Source organism: Desmodus rotundus, chromosome 10 (assembly GCF_022682495.2).
Source record: "Desmodus rotundus isolate HL8 chromosome 10, HLdesRot8A.1, whole genome shotgun sequence".
NCBI lineage: Eukaryota > Metazoa > Chordata > Mammalia > Chiroptera > Phyllostomidae > Desmodus > Desmodus rotundus.
Window position 1 is genome coordinate 12,494,556 of NC_071396.1, and position 14,224 is coordinate 12,508,779.

At 53.4% G+C, this 14,224-nt stretch overlaps 1 protein-coding gene across 1 annotated transcript in view; it reads left to right on the top strand.

Moving 5' to 3' along the window:
* LOC112318772 (kinesin-like protein KIF28P) overlaps positions 1-14,224 on the top strand; it is a 46,033-nt gene that overhangs the window by 28,233 nt on the left and 3,576 nt on the right. Inside the window, exons 12-22 of the mRNA XM_024575977.3 lie at positions 502-556; positions 2,065-2,188; positions 3,172-3,316; positions 5,165-5,283; positions 5,913-6,020; positions 9,080-9,354; positions 10,703-10,837; positions 11,550-11,716; positions 11,953-12,059; positions 12,330-12,477; positions 12,691-12,872. Of these exons, the coding sequence (XP_024431745.2) occupies positions 502-556; positions 2,065-2,188; positions 3,172-3,316; positions 5,165-5,283; positions 5,913-6,020; positions 9,080-9,354; positions 10,703-10,837; positions 11,550-11,716; positions 11,953-12,059; positions 12,330-12,477; positions 12,691-12,872 (1,565 nt within the window). The remainder of the gene's footprint in view (positions 1-501; positions 557-2,064; positions 2,189-3,171; positions 3,317-5,164; positions 5,284-5,912; positions 6,021-9,079; positions 9,355-10,702; positions 10,838-11,549; positions 11,717-11,952; positions 12,060-12,329; positions 12,478-12,690; positions 12,873-14,224) is intronic.

A 14,224-nucleotide genomic window follows, 5' to 3' on the forward strand; every position in this document is an offset into this window, starting at 1 on the left:
GTATGTGTGTACCACATTTTATCCATTCAGCCATTGGAAGACGGCAACAGAATTATAATAACATATAACTTTCCCTGCCCTGTGAGCACCCAAGACAGGAGGGGACTCATGCCAGATGGGAGGGGCCAGCCCCCAGGTGGTCCAGGTGGTGCCTTCAGCACTGAGCAGAGACAGCGCCTCACAGACCAGGGCCTGCCCTATGGCCAGGCTTCAGGGCATCTCCTAAGGCCTGGGCTCAACAGCTCCTTCCTCCAGAATTCCTATGAAGAAGGTAGAACTTCTAAAAACTTAGGAATCCCACACGCACTCAAAAGGCAGAGAGTACAATAATCCCAAAGGCAAGGTGATGTCCAAGTACCATTCTGATTAAAAATCCCAGTGGGAAGATCCCTTCAGGTGATCCTGTTGGAGAGGACATGGCACTGCCCAAACATCAGACACGTTACCTGAAGGTCAAGTCCTGAAAAAAGTCTGAAAGTAAGTTGTACTAACTCTTCGCAGGTTCAAGTGATGCCGGTCGAGCTGCTTCAAATGCCATCACTCTTCAAGGTCTGGGGTAAGTTTACACGAACCATCTCCACTCGGCCTGAGAGAATTGTGACCACTCAGACCCGAGGCATTCTCAAAATGTGCCTAGTGTCCAGCAGGCCAGGCCGCAAAGGCTGCTGGACCACGGAGAACAAGCACTCCTCAGCCCTTCCTCGCCGCCCCTGTCCAGTGCTTGCAGAAGGGAGTGTTGGGAAGGCTTTCTGGCTCTCTCACTGAAATCCCTCCTGCTGCACTTTGTTTTTTGGCTCTGATCTTGGGACAAAAGGGAAAGTCAGTTGCTAGACTCCGTGTGACAATTCTTCAGGACAAGACAACAGTAGATCTGGCCAGGAAATGAAGAGAGTTAAAGGGACAGGCCCACTGCCACAAGCAGAAGCATCCTCGGATCTTTGCACTTGCGGCCCGGACCAGTGGGCTCTGACTTGCAGGTGACCTCTCCCCAAGGTCGCCCTCAGGGTCCCCTGTGGAGCCCTATGGCCGGTTTCATAAGCTCAGAGCTGCCTCTCACCTCTGTGTCTTCTCTTCTAGAGGGGCCTCTGCTCTGGGGCCCCGTCTCCTACTTTCGGGACCACTGCATCCTGGACTGGACCCACATTTCTAGCCAATAGGTTTGATCGGCTCTTCCAGAGAGAGGTTTTCCTGACACCCCCCCCCCCCGCTGTACCTAAGCCCCCCAACCCTCCTGAGCCACAGCACTCAGGTCCTGAGGGGTGGGGGGTCAGTACTGACTGAGGGGCAGGTTGGCCCTGCCTCACTCTGCAGTGCCAGCCCCCAGGCCCCTTCTCCTGATTATTCCTGGGGGTTCCCCTGGTGTCCCTTCCGGGCCACTTTCTGTGAGGGCCTCCAGTCCAACATGCAGGTCTGTGAGCAGCTGAATTCCTTTCCTGCAGGATCCCTGGGCCCCAAGCAAACAAGGGCTATGGGTGGACATGTATTCAACATCCAGAACATTCCATGACAGCCAAGGAGCGCAGGAACAATCTACAAAAGTTAGGAAGCTGGCCATTCGGGGCACACAGATGACGTTCAGGGGCAGCTCACCTGACCCCCTGGATACGTTACAATATCCAGCCCCAGACCTGGTGACAGACGAAGGCTGGGTTTGTGTAATAACGACTCAGATCTACACACCCCTGTCGTGGGCAAGGCACATTATCAGCCACCTTCCCAAGCAACTCTTCTGAAATGTCTGTTTTCATTTCCCCTCCACTCAGGCCCTCCAGCCTGTGAGTTTCTGAGGACCCTAGCCATGACCCCTGCGCCTATCCCTGGCTCCTTGCACCCGTCAGCATGCAGCTGGTACTGGTCCTACTGACACAAGAATTGCTTGGCTGTGTCCCAGCTCTGTGTGCAGGGTCACTCCTCCACCCCCACCTAGAGGAGCCCCACAAATGCCTCCGGCCCCTCTGCAGCAGCTGGGGAATCTCTTACGTGTGCAAAGGAGAAGAACCCCCCTAAACTGTTAACTAAAACCATCATTCTTTTGGTCAGTTAGACAAACTCTTGCCTTTTTAGAATTTCAGATAAACACGCTTCCTTCACAAATTTGGATGGTAAAGTGACAGTCGCTCCTCACAGCAACTGCAAGGTTGTCGTTAACGGGGTGCCCATCACTGCGAAGACGAAGCTGCAGCATTTGGTAAACTTCCCTGTCCGGCCTCAGGATTCCCTAGGGTGGACCAGAGAGAGCGCGAGGGTGGGGGCTGCGCAGGCGAGGGGCTGCACGGTGATGCGGTGGTCGCAGCTGTGCCGTTGGGAGATCTGATGTGCACTTGCTGTGTGTTCTCGGGAAGCCACCTCACTTCGCTGGGTCTCACCTACGAAACAGAGGGGTAAACTAAATTAAATGGTCACCAAGACCCCACCCAACTCCAGCATTACATAACATTTTAGACGTTTTTTAAAGCCCACCCTTGAGAGGGGCTGCACAGCGATTTGCAAACTTCGGGCTCTTTCCACCTCCTCCCTACCACCGGCTACCTGGCCTGAGTCCCCAGCCCCACAGGGCTCCTCCAGCTTCCCCAAGCCCAGTCCCCTTTCCCGCCCCTTCTCCACGCTGCCGCTAGAGGGTCTTTTAGACGAGCAGATTGGACTAGGCCCTTCCTTCTGGAAATCCTTGGTCACAGCCCTTTTTTGACACCTGGGTGAGTGGCCCCTTCTCCCCGCCTCCTCCAGCCTCACCGCTCTGCATGGGTTTCCCTGGTCACACTTTTGGCTGCTCAAAACACCCCAGGCCCTGCTCTGCAGCAGTCTTCTCTGCCTCCCCCAGACTCCCACCCTAGAAGTCCCACCTTAAACAGTACACCTCAGAAGAGTTCTTCTCTAATGCTCAGTGGAAATCGGGCCCCTCACACACTCTGCAGAAGCACTGCCCTTATCCTTCAAGCGTCTCTTACAGATTACTATGTCACCAGCCTACAAGGTCCCGGAGGGGAGAGGCTGGGTCCGTTCAGTGCCCACAGATTCCCAGTGTCCGGTGGAGAGTGAGTGCTCCCTGTGGAATAAAGGAAGAAATAACTAGAGGCAGGGTGCCACCCCTTCCCTCCTCATCAATGGGGCTCTTCCCACAGTTGGGGGCCCTCCCGGAGCATCCTCCCTCTGAGCTGACCTTCTCCTCCCCAGGACCGTGTTATTTTGGGATCCAACAGTGCCTACCTCTACGTGGGGTTCCCTTCAGAGCGAGGCAGTGAGGACCTGAGCCGGTTTGATTACGACTTTTTCCAGCTGGAGAGAGCAGCCGCTGAGGGCCTGAGTGTGGACAAGCTGGGTGAGCAGCCCTGGGCCCTGATGTCGGCATTTTCCATGGGCTGATCTGAAAGTAACGCCTTTCACTGTCTGCCCCCTGCTTTTCCTAGTGTAAGCGTTTGTGCCAAACTGCAATGTTTAGAAAGTTAGATACGATTTCCATACAAATATAGAGTGAGCGCATGTCAAAGACCTAATCCATTAAATTGTTTCTCTCACGATGGGGGTGGGGGTAAAGATGGTCCAAAGGAGTAGAGAGGAGCGGGTGTGTAGCACCCAGAGGAAGAATGCTGAAATGAGACTGCTGAATGAGACAAAGCTGACTAACGGGCTTCGGGCAGTAACATTCCCCTGGACAAAGGTCATTTTAACTCGCCAGTCTTCTGTCTATCGCTCAGAGTCCAGGCCCTAATCAACAGTGAGCAGTGAGCATGCAATACTATGCTCCCTGGGGCACTTGGAGGCTCCGGACACAAGGCCCTTCTGTGGCATTTAAGGGACAGGCATTCTTTTGTCTGACTTCCCTGTTTTGGATGATTTTTCTTGACATCTCTCTCTGCATGTGAAACCTTTTTTCTGTGGTTGTCATGTGACTCACAGGCATCAGTCCCGCTGCGTCTTGGCTGGGAAGTCCTCACGTACCTCCCAGCCTCACCCAGGGGCCTCCGGGCCTGCAGAGGCTGTGGCCAGGCAGCTAGAGATGCTGACTGGGAGCCTGCTCTGGGCTGGTGATGGACAACATCCAGGCGCCAGCCTAGAAGAAATTACAGCCCTCAGTTTTCGAGTCAAATATGCCCCCTTCTCCCCTCCCCCCACCCCCACCAATTATCTGGGATTCCTCCCACACAAAAGCATTCAGGAGCTCCACCAGCTCTGCCCACGGCTCTGATAGTGGCTCTCGAGCCCTCCCCTCCCTGCCCTCCCTCCCGTGCTGCGCCAGCAGGGTGCTTTCTTAAGGCACACCAGCCAGGCCTGAACTTGCCCGTGGGTGGAGTGTGGCGGGACGCACCCACATTGGTGCAAAACAGTTCCTCTCTTTCCCATACAGAGTTTTTTTCCCCTCAGAATTTTAACAAAATAAATTGATTTGAAATTCATCTTCTTGCTCATTTTCTGTTGAAGTTCTTGACCAAAGACAAAATCAGACTGAGCAGTACCAAGCCTGGATGTGCCACCAATTCGTTTATTTATTTACAGGCTTCACTGCACACCTGCCTCCCAGCCCAGGGCAAGGAGGCTGAACGGGCCCCAGACCCTGGGCTAAAGGCGCTCAGCACCCAGTGAGGTCCTCAACAAAGCAGCCGGTGGGAGGTTCTGGGGAGTCAGACCTCAGGGCCGAGAGCACGTGGCATGAAGTCATGAGCAGGGAGTCCCTAAAGAGCTGAGAGGTGCCGACCTAGGCAGCGTCAAGCTGGGTCTGGCAGGGGGACTGCTTCTCCCACAGTCTCCATACTCCCCTCCCCGCCTCCCCACATGGAATAGAAGAAGTAAGAACAGGCAGCTTCAGGGTAAATCCCCAGACCGCCCTTCTAGCCGACCTCCTGCACCCCGCCTCCCTGGACCCTGTGGGGCCACCCGGGGTCAAGGACTCTGCAACCAAGAACTGGAGGGGAGGCAGAGGGCCTCCTGTCCCCGAGCTGCCCACAGGCATGGGTCAGGATGAGCGATTACTTAGGTGAGAGCCAGGTGGTGTGTCTTTCCCCACTTCAGTTCTTTTTTTAATCACATGCTGGTAATTAAAAAATGCAGATATTTGATGAACAATGAAATTAATGACTGAATAAGCCAATGAGCCTCTCAGTTTCCTCATGGCCGAAAAGTATACCAGAACAAGAGACTGGCTCTGACCTCTGCTCCGCTTGGTTCCCAGGCGCCAGAAACGGGGGCGACGGGCACACAGACCCCAGCGTCCTGGCCGCGTTCCAGGACTACCTCAGACTGATGCCGCTGGTTGCAGAAGCAAATCAAATGAGTGAAGAGCTGAAGAAGGTAAGAGCTAGGAAAGGGAACGATGTCAGCTCCAGAAAGGACCTCGGAGAACAGGATCAACCCCCCTCACTCCTGCCGCCCCAAACTGGCTTCACGGGACAGATGAGGACACGGAGGCCTGGAGAAGCGAGGGGCTGTGGCCAAGAACCCACAGTGAGCCAGGGACAGGATAGAGGCCCACACCCTGGCCTCCCCAGTCCCAGCCCCGAGTGTCCGTCCTTCCACGGCTGGCTGAGCACAGCCACTGCAGCAGCAGGACAGACTGACACGGGCTCGCCACAGCCACCCCACCCCAGACTGTCCTCCAGCGGAGCCTCCGCACTGGCGTCCTGATGGCTCCTATGCCACAGAGGAGACCGGGCTGGGGCGGCTCCCTGGTGGCAGGACCCCAGCCCTGAGGAAACCCGTCAGGAATGTCACCACTCTGGAAGGGCCTGCAGGGTCAGTTCCAGGGCACTGCTGGGAGTTCTAGCGCTTTGTCGTAGGACTTGGTGGGAATTCCAAGAAGCAAGAGTTGGACCATCTTCTTTCAGAAAGCCTGAGTGTGGAGAGAATGAAAAGCAACTGGCAAAGATGCTACGGCCTGGTGAACGTAGAGTCACTTAGTAAGAAGTGCTTTCTCTTACCAGGGACTAAAAATGGAATTGAAAGTGAAGAATTTGGCATCGTCAGATTCCAGGGGCTACGACCTACAAAAAGAGGTCATGGTGACGGTGACCAACCAGCGGACTCACGAGGTGAGGCTGCCACTGGGGGTGGGCATGGGCCTCCCCAAGGGCTTTCTGGGGACCAGGTCAGCTTTACCAGATGCAGCCTGTGGAGACCTGGAGAAGGGGCGGGATTATGGGGGACAGATTCTTGGGAGAGTCTCCCCTCCTGGGCCCCGCTCCCACATAGCGCCCAGTCCTGGATCTCCTCTAACCACCAACGTTGAGCACTGTGTTTATTTTTTACCTGACTCAAGGGCTTTAGTACCAGGAGTAAGGCTGAAGTTCATCTGACTGGTAGTAGTGTCCACATACATGTGCGTGTGCACATGCGTGTCCACATGAGGGAGACCTGCCGTTCCGAAGCACTGGAAAACCTGCACTTGCAGGAAGCATCCGGAAAAGGCTGTCTCACGCCTCTGCCGGCTGGCCCAGTCCCACGCCTTCTCGGGAACTAAAGACCCGCTCTCCTCTCCCTCTGCGTAGCAGAAAAGAGTGGGCCTATCTCCTGGTGTCCCTTCTGTGTGCGATGATTTTGGAGCAGCACGCTAGCTGCCTGCTCACTCCGTAGCCCACCCTCAGAGAACGTGCCCCTGGTTCCCAGGTGACCTGTGGGTGGGCTGCTCCCTCCCAAATCCTCAGTGCACACGACCCTCCTTAGCAGTGAAGCTTGTGGCAAATGTGCCTGTGGAGGGCTGGCCACGGCTGGGGACTTCTCAGTCATTGGATGACTTGCTTCTCTGCGTTTGGCTTTTCTGCTTATTGCCCTAACGTTGCCAAATTTTTCTAGAGCAAGATCACCTTTTAAAAACTTTTTGAAGCTGTGAGATATAACATAAAAACTATAAATGTGTATGCCCATGTTATATAGCAAATACATGGGTACTCACCATGCTGTTCAGGGGGATTTACACTTGTGTCTGCCAGGCGCTGGGGCCCCCAGGGTCACCGCTGGAGTTTCACTGTCCCCCTGGTTGTGAGCACACCCAGAGCACCCTGAGGAAGGGCCACCGCTGAGCCCAAACTTCTGAGAATGTTCCTCTTTCCTCCCTTCTGCGCCTCCTTTACATCTCCCAGGATGGAGGAAAGGGAAGACATGTCTTGGTCTGTTCGGGCTTCCCTAGCAAACCACCAAAGACTGAGTGGCCCAAACAACAGACATTTCTCACAGGTCTGGAGGCTGAGAAGTCCAAGATGAAAGACTTCACAGGCTGACACAGTATCTGCTGAGAACCCTCTTCTTGGTTCACTAATGGCCATCTTCTCGCTATGTCCTCACGTGGTGGAAGGGCCCAGGGAGTTCCTTGGGGTCTCTTGCACCAGGGCACTAATCCATGAGGGCCCCACCTCCATGACCTAAGGCCCCACCTCCCAACACTTCATCTTCAAGGTTGTCCGTTTTTGCCTTCTAAAAGTGCCAGTGACCTGCCCTCAAAAGAAGCCCCACCTTCCACAGGAGTCCTCTGAAAGGCTGGTAGTAGCTTCTGGTAGTTTCTAGGGATGTTTTGTGTGTGTGTGTGTGTGTAAAAGGCAAGCCTGGAGGAGCGCAGCAGAGGGTCCCAGGTGCACACAGTGGCAATGCTGGTGGACGGGGCTGTACACGTTCACCCTGAGATCCCAGGGCCGGGCTGCCACCACAGCACAGCTCCCGGGAGGAGACAGCATCATCCCCAGGCGGTTCGGTGTGACTGTTGGTCACCCATTGTGCAAGTTCAGGAGCAAGCCAGGGCCTTGTGAGGGCTGGGGAGAGTGTTCCAAACTGGAAACGCTGCCAGCTTGAAGTTCCTTTTCAGCAGTCCCTGCCCGGCAGCTGTTGGCTCCCACTTCCAGCCAGGGAGTCTGTGTGCCTGGCCTCAGGCCCTCGGGCATGGGTGTCCTCGTCCATCCCGCAGAGCCGGCCTGCCCAGGACAGCATCGGTTTTACCTGTCACAGGGCTGGCTGTGGTCTGATACCACAAGCAGTGAGGCAGTGGGCTAATTTCAGTATCTGGGCCCATCATCCGTGCTCTAGCCTTTAAGAGCCCACTGCGCGGGGAATCCCGGCTGCGCTCCGTGCCCGGCCAAGTTCTCGTTTGGCCGTGATGACGCCTCGGGGAGCAGCGTGTGTTCTCCACTCGCTCAAGGCGAACAGAAAGGATGAAGTCCGAGGGGTCCATTTAGGAAGACACTTAGCACTTGAAAGAAGGACTTACCTGCCACTTCTTGTTGTTTTTCGTCGCTCGGAGAAGGAATTGCACGTTTTACCTGGTAGCCGCTTCTGACGTGACATTTATGGTCAAGAAATGTCCAAAAAATCTAACTGGAATCCCTTATCCTGAGGCTTATGCTTTTGTCCCCCCTCAGTAGCCAGTGTTGAAACAGGAGCCCCGCACCTCTCCTGGGGCGGGGACAGGCAGCGTGGGCCTTTGTCCCGGACCCTCTGCTCACACAGTTCTGTAGGCTCGGGGTCCAGCACGGGTCTCACTGGGCTAAAAGCGAGGTGTTGGCTGGGCTGGTTTGCTTTCTGGAGGCAAGAGGGAGAATCTGCCTCTTTGTCTTTCAAGCTTCTAGAAGCCACCAGCACGCCTTGGCTCTGGGCCCACTCCCTCCACTCTCTGACCCTGCGTCTGCCACATCGCCCTTCCTTGGACCCTCTTTTCTGCTTCCTCTTCCCCACGTAAGGCCCATGGGATCACATCGGGCCTACCTGGATAACACAAGCTAATTTCCCTATTTGAAGGCCAGTTAATAGCAAACTTAATTCCCCTTTGCCATGTAAGCTGATGTGGACTTATTTAAGGACCATTACTCTATGTTCCACGAGCACCAAACCTTCATTTCTCCTGGGAGAGTTCTGACTCCGTCATCTCCGCCAAGTCGTTTCGGGGCTCCAGGCCGCCAGCAGTGCTGGTGTCATAGGCCAGGGATGAACGTGGTGCTCCCGAAGGACCTCCCCAAAGCTGAGTTCGGTGAGAGTGCTCTGTGGTCTTGGGTACCGCAAACCCAGCCCACCAGAGAGAGCATACTGGGAAGCATGACGGAATCATAGGAGTGAATTGGTAGAGCGGCAGGTGAAATCAAATACTGGTGACCTACCTCTGTGTTTCCAGGTGTGGGTTTGGTCAAAAGCCAAGTTTATCAATAGGAAATTCCTAATGGAGGAACTTTACCAGCGCTTTCTAGATGGGGAAGACAGCCACGTAGCACAGGAAGATGACCCTTTCTGGGACCCCATCGAGGCCATCCACCTGGGCTCAGCTCACGTCTGGCTGCAATCGCTTGCCTACTGCATGGAGCTCGAGGAGCAGGTGGAGTTTCTGAACTGCGACGGGCTGGAGGAGGCGGTGCTGCATGTCCACGCGAGGCCCTGCTCCCCGACGGGACAGTGGGTATCTCCTTCTCCCCCTCGCCTAGTTCTGGGTCTGCCTCTTGGAGAAATCTCAAGCAAGCCTGAGTGCTCCTGGAGGGGCTGGTCACCTTGGTACCCCAAAGAGGTCATCTAGGAGAGGAATGAATGAGCTCATTCATTTATGACTTGACCTTATCAAATCTGCTATTTGCCATGGCAACCAAATCAGCTGACCTGGCACATTTCAAATCCATGCCTAGCAGCAGTTAAGCAGTGCAGCAGTGTCCTGGGGGACCTTAGGGATGAGGAGGACCCCCTGCAAAGAGGCAGGAGGAGAAGGGGGAACTTTGGATAGGAGCCACAGGCCTGGGCTGGCTCCCTGTCACACCCTCTGAGTTCAGGAGCCAGGTGTGGCGTCTATGAGGTGTGGCATCCACCACGTGCACCTGGTGGACTCTTTCCCATGCTGAAGGCTCCCCACACACGCGTCTGCTGGCGAGGGCCACGAGCCAGAAGCAGAAAGCTCACCCCTTCCCATCCTTGGCACAGGCTCGGGTTATTTTCTTGTTCCTTTTCTCAAGGTAGGGACTGAGCCATCCTTGTTTCCTTGCCTGGCCTCACTCTGTGCTGTCATCAGCCCTTTCTGTGCTCACAGGCTGTGTCTGAACTCTCTACTCCGTGACCTTTGTCTTCCTCTCAGGGTGTCTCATCTGTTTTCTCTTTAGGCCACAGGCAATTTAGGCCATTTTTATGAAGGTTCTTAAGAGTGTCTGGCACGGGGCTCTTGTCGGGGCGCCAGGGTCCTCACCCACCCAATGCGATCTTTCTCTTTGTGAAGAGGCAACAAGCGCAGGGAGGGAGCAAGAGACTCACAGGGTCCTGTGACTCAGAGACCCAGCTGGCCGTTGGCTCATTGTCTTTACCAGGACTAAGCAACTTTCTGGTCACTTGACTACCTCAGGCTTCTAGGCTGACTGACCATTGTATTTCCTGGCGCAGAGCAATAAGGTGGCATTCTAGTTTATAGTGTCAGACGCTGTGAGCTTGGTGGATGAGGGAGACGCCCCCCCCCCTCCGTTGGAGCCTCCCTAGAACCTCCCTAGATCTTCACCCACATCTGGGTGCGTATTGCCTAAGCTGTTATATCCCCGCCTCCTCCTCAAGAAGGTCTCTTTCTTACCTGGAAGTACCATCACAGAGTGGGCCCTTGTTAAGTGTCTCTTGAATGAAGGAATTCCGCAGCTGGTACATTTACCTATCCTTCCTTCAGTGAACTTGGCCATCACTTAAGGAGTCAGTGTGATTAATCCCCTTTGACGTCACAGCCCTGACTTGCTCGGGTACAGGCTAACCTGTGATCAGTGCTCACCTCTTCCGTTTCCAGAGCATGCGGTGAGGAGGACGTGGTTGTTGACCCTCTGGAGCTGCTGGGCAAGAGGATGGACTTCCAGATCCACATTGTGCGGTGCCTTGGCACCAAGTGGCTGAAGGAAGACGCAGAGCGGGGCGTTCAGATGGGGTACCAGCCTGCCCCATGGAGCTGCTGTGCACCACCCACCCACTCTGTGGGCCCTGGGGGAGGGAGTCTTTCCTCAAGTTTTTAAAAAATCAGTTTATTGAGAAATTTTCTTAAGTTTCCCTGCTTGCTCAACCCCCAAATGACTGTTTCCCCCGTCTGTTGAATAGAGAAAAGCCACAGGTCCCTCCAGGTTGGTGGGCCGTGCTCGACATGTACGGATCCTGCTAAGTGACGGAAGTGGCAGAGTCAGAAATGCCAATGATCAGAAGGGCTACGCAGGAAAAGTATGTTGTCCAAGTAGAAGGGCTGTTTCGTTTTTTGCTTGGAAACGAAAGGACTGTATTACAGTAAGTCAGCAGCACCAGATCTGCTTAAACTAATTAGCCTGAAAGGATATTATCAAAAGATAAAGCAATAAAGAAAGGGAGATTTTGAAGAAAACCAAACCACCACCTCACACGGAAAATGAATTTCAATCCTGGATTACCTGAGTAGGAAGTATTTATCAGAGTCCTCCTTCCGTTTCGTTAGACGGTTGATGTTACCCGGTTGCGATGACATTCGTGTGGATGGCTGGGAGCTGCAGGCGGCAGCCGGGAGACTCGCTCGGGGGTCGTCTTTTACCACCTAACCAGTGCAGGCTGTAAATGCAGGCTCCTCTGACCCTTTTACTTACAGATGTGTCCCTTCTGGTCTTACGTTCTTTTCTCAGGTACAGAATTTACGATCTTCCACACACTTTATATACCAAGCCTGTATGGAAAACTGTGAACCCTCAAATTGAAGAGTCTGAGCAATTTACAGCCCTGAACGCATCTCAGGAGTTTCTGAATTATTTACAGACAAATGCTCTCATTGTTGACTTATGGGGTCTTCAAGGTACCCAGTTTACTTCCTCTTCTGCATGGGCGTTCCTGAATCGGAGGCCACGTCGGTGTACCCAAGGCTGTGGAGGAGGGGTGGTCAGGTCTGCGCCATAGTGGCTGAGAGCCACCTTCCCCTGGTCCCAGTGTTCTAGTCCCCCGGTGACGACGTGGTGTGACCCCTCCTCACACATGTCTGGGCTGGACAACTGAGACGCTTCTTTCCTTGATGGTGTCTCCCCCACGCTGCAGAGGGCTGTGCTGAACTTCGATACTCCCGGCAGGACCTCACGGTCACAGGTGAAGGCCACATCATGGTGGACACCAAGAACGTTTCTACTGTGATGACTATAGGCCAGGTGTGTACGTTTATGTGACGTTAAAATGTCGTCACAGACTAGAAAATCTCAGATGACAGCTGCTTGGGATCCTCAACGTTCCTTCCCCTTACCAAGTGTGGGCTGGATGTACTCCTTGCACCCTGAGGGGCTTAAATCCTGCTCACTGACCCCCACCCCACCCCATCTAGTTTTCCTGCGGTGGTAGAAACTGCCAGGCTCCAGGGGTAGGCAAACAATCCACAGGGTGGCTAACCGAAGAGCCTGCCTAGCGTGACCTGTTTTTTCTAGACTCCATCAAACCAGACATCAGAACTCTATCTAAAGCTGCTCAAGTTAGAACAGGAGACCGAGCTGCTCAGGAGCGTTAACAGGGCCCTCAGAGAGGAAAACGTGTTTCTCCGAGAGTCCCTTGAGAAAACAGGTTCCAGTCAACCAGGTGAGAGGCCGCTCGAGACTTGGCTGTTAGCTTCTGTCCAACTCCTACATTTCGATGTCCATGTGTCTTTCTAAGGAGTGAGCTTTTGAGTCAGTTAACCTGTATTTGTTTCATAAAAAAGGCAGTCCGGATCGGTGCCTGACAAAGGCTGATGTGGGAGAACGCCACCTGGGTAAATACACACACGAGCAGATACTTTCCTCTCCACCCCAGCACTCGGGCCTTCCGCTGCCCTGAAGGTAGCCGGGGAGACAGCGCAGTGGCCAGAGGCGGACCGAGAGCGCGCCCGGCGGGCCGGCTGTGACCGAGAGTTTGCCAAGGCTCTGAAGGTGTTCTACCAGCGTGTGACCGTGGCGAGAGGGCAGCTCCTCAGACTGAGGCGTCACGAGCCTCCCGTAAGTAATCGAGCCCTGGGAGCAACACGGTTCATCACGTTTAAATACTATCGGCAAAAAGTCATGGCTCCTTCAAGAGATGGAGAAAAGCATGTGATAAAATTCAGTGTCCTGCACAGTAAAAACTCTAAGCAAACCAGGAGTAAAATGAACACTCCTTAATCTGATAAAGGCAATCTTAAACAAACACTTCGCAAGGGTAACGAACCACTGGAAGCTCCACCTTTCCCCTCAGGAAGAAGTCAGGGAGGCCAGCCACCTTCACCTGTGTGGACATTGTCCTTTAGGTTCTAGCCAGTGCGGCAAGGCAAGAGATTCAAGGTATAACGGCTGGAGAGGAAAACAATAGCATACATTTGTCTGCTACTCAGTGTTTCCCAGTCACTGACTCAATTCTCACAGCCACCCCATAAGGCAGGTACTAGTGTCGGCCCTATTTTACAGTCGATGGGTCTACGGCACAGAGAGGTGCAGAGACACGCAGCTCCTAAGTAGCAGTGCCGACCTCCAAGCCCAGCCAGGGCGGCTGCACCGTCTCTACTCTCCCACTACACCAGCTGCTGGTTATTCCCAGTGACATATTTATGTGAACACAAAATCCAAAGAATTTATAGATAAATAGAATTACAAAGTTTCTGGACAGAAAAATCAATACTTAAAAAATTAACTGTGTTACAGTATAACAGCACCAAGCAGAAAACATTTTCAGAAAAGATCCCATTTATAATTGCATCGAATATAGGAAGTACACTAAGTCCTCTCTGAATACTGTAAGTTCTGTAACATGAAGCAACGTATCCTGAAACCAGGACTTAAGTTCCTGTAGCATCTCATGAACGTTACAATGACATAACATTGTAATCGACATTATTTGAGGGCCTGTTATACTTCAGCCTATGTTCTCCTATAAAGCTATGTACTTCTATGCAGAAAATTTAAAAACTTGTTCGAGAGATGTTAAAGATCTAAACAGACTGAAAAACATGCTATTATAGATCTGTCGAGTCTCCCCGAGACTTGATGGAATTCCAATCAAATGCAATGGAAGCTGATAGTAATTTAGATGGAGGTGTAAAAGCAAAGACAAGCCAAGGCAAGATCAAGACCCAAAAACAAGGCAGAAAGACTTGCCCAGCCTGATACGTAGGCCTACTATTACAGATAGCAAGGTGTGGCCCCGTTAGAGACAAGATCAGCGAAGGAAAGGCCCAGGAGGCCCAGGAATAGATTCACCCGGGGCCAGATACTTGCTACACGCGTACAATCGGGGTGGGGCCACGAATGAGTGGCAAGGAAGGTTTTTCAATAAACAGTGCCAGAAGAATTAAGAATATGTACAAGGAAAAATAAAA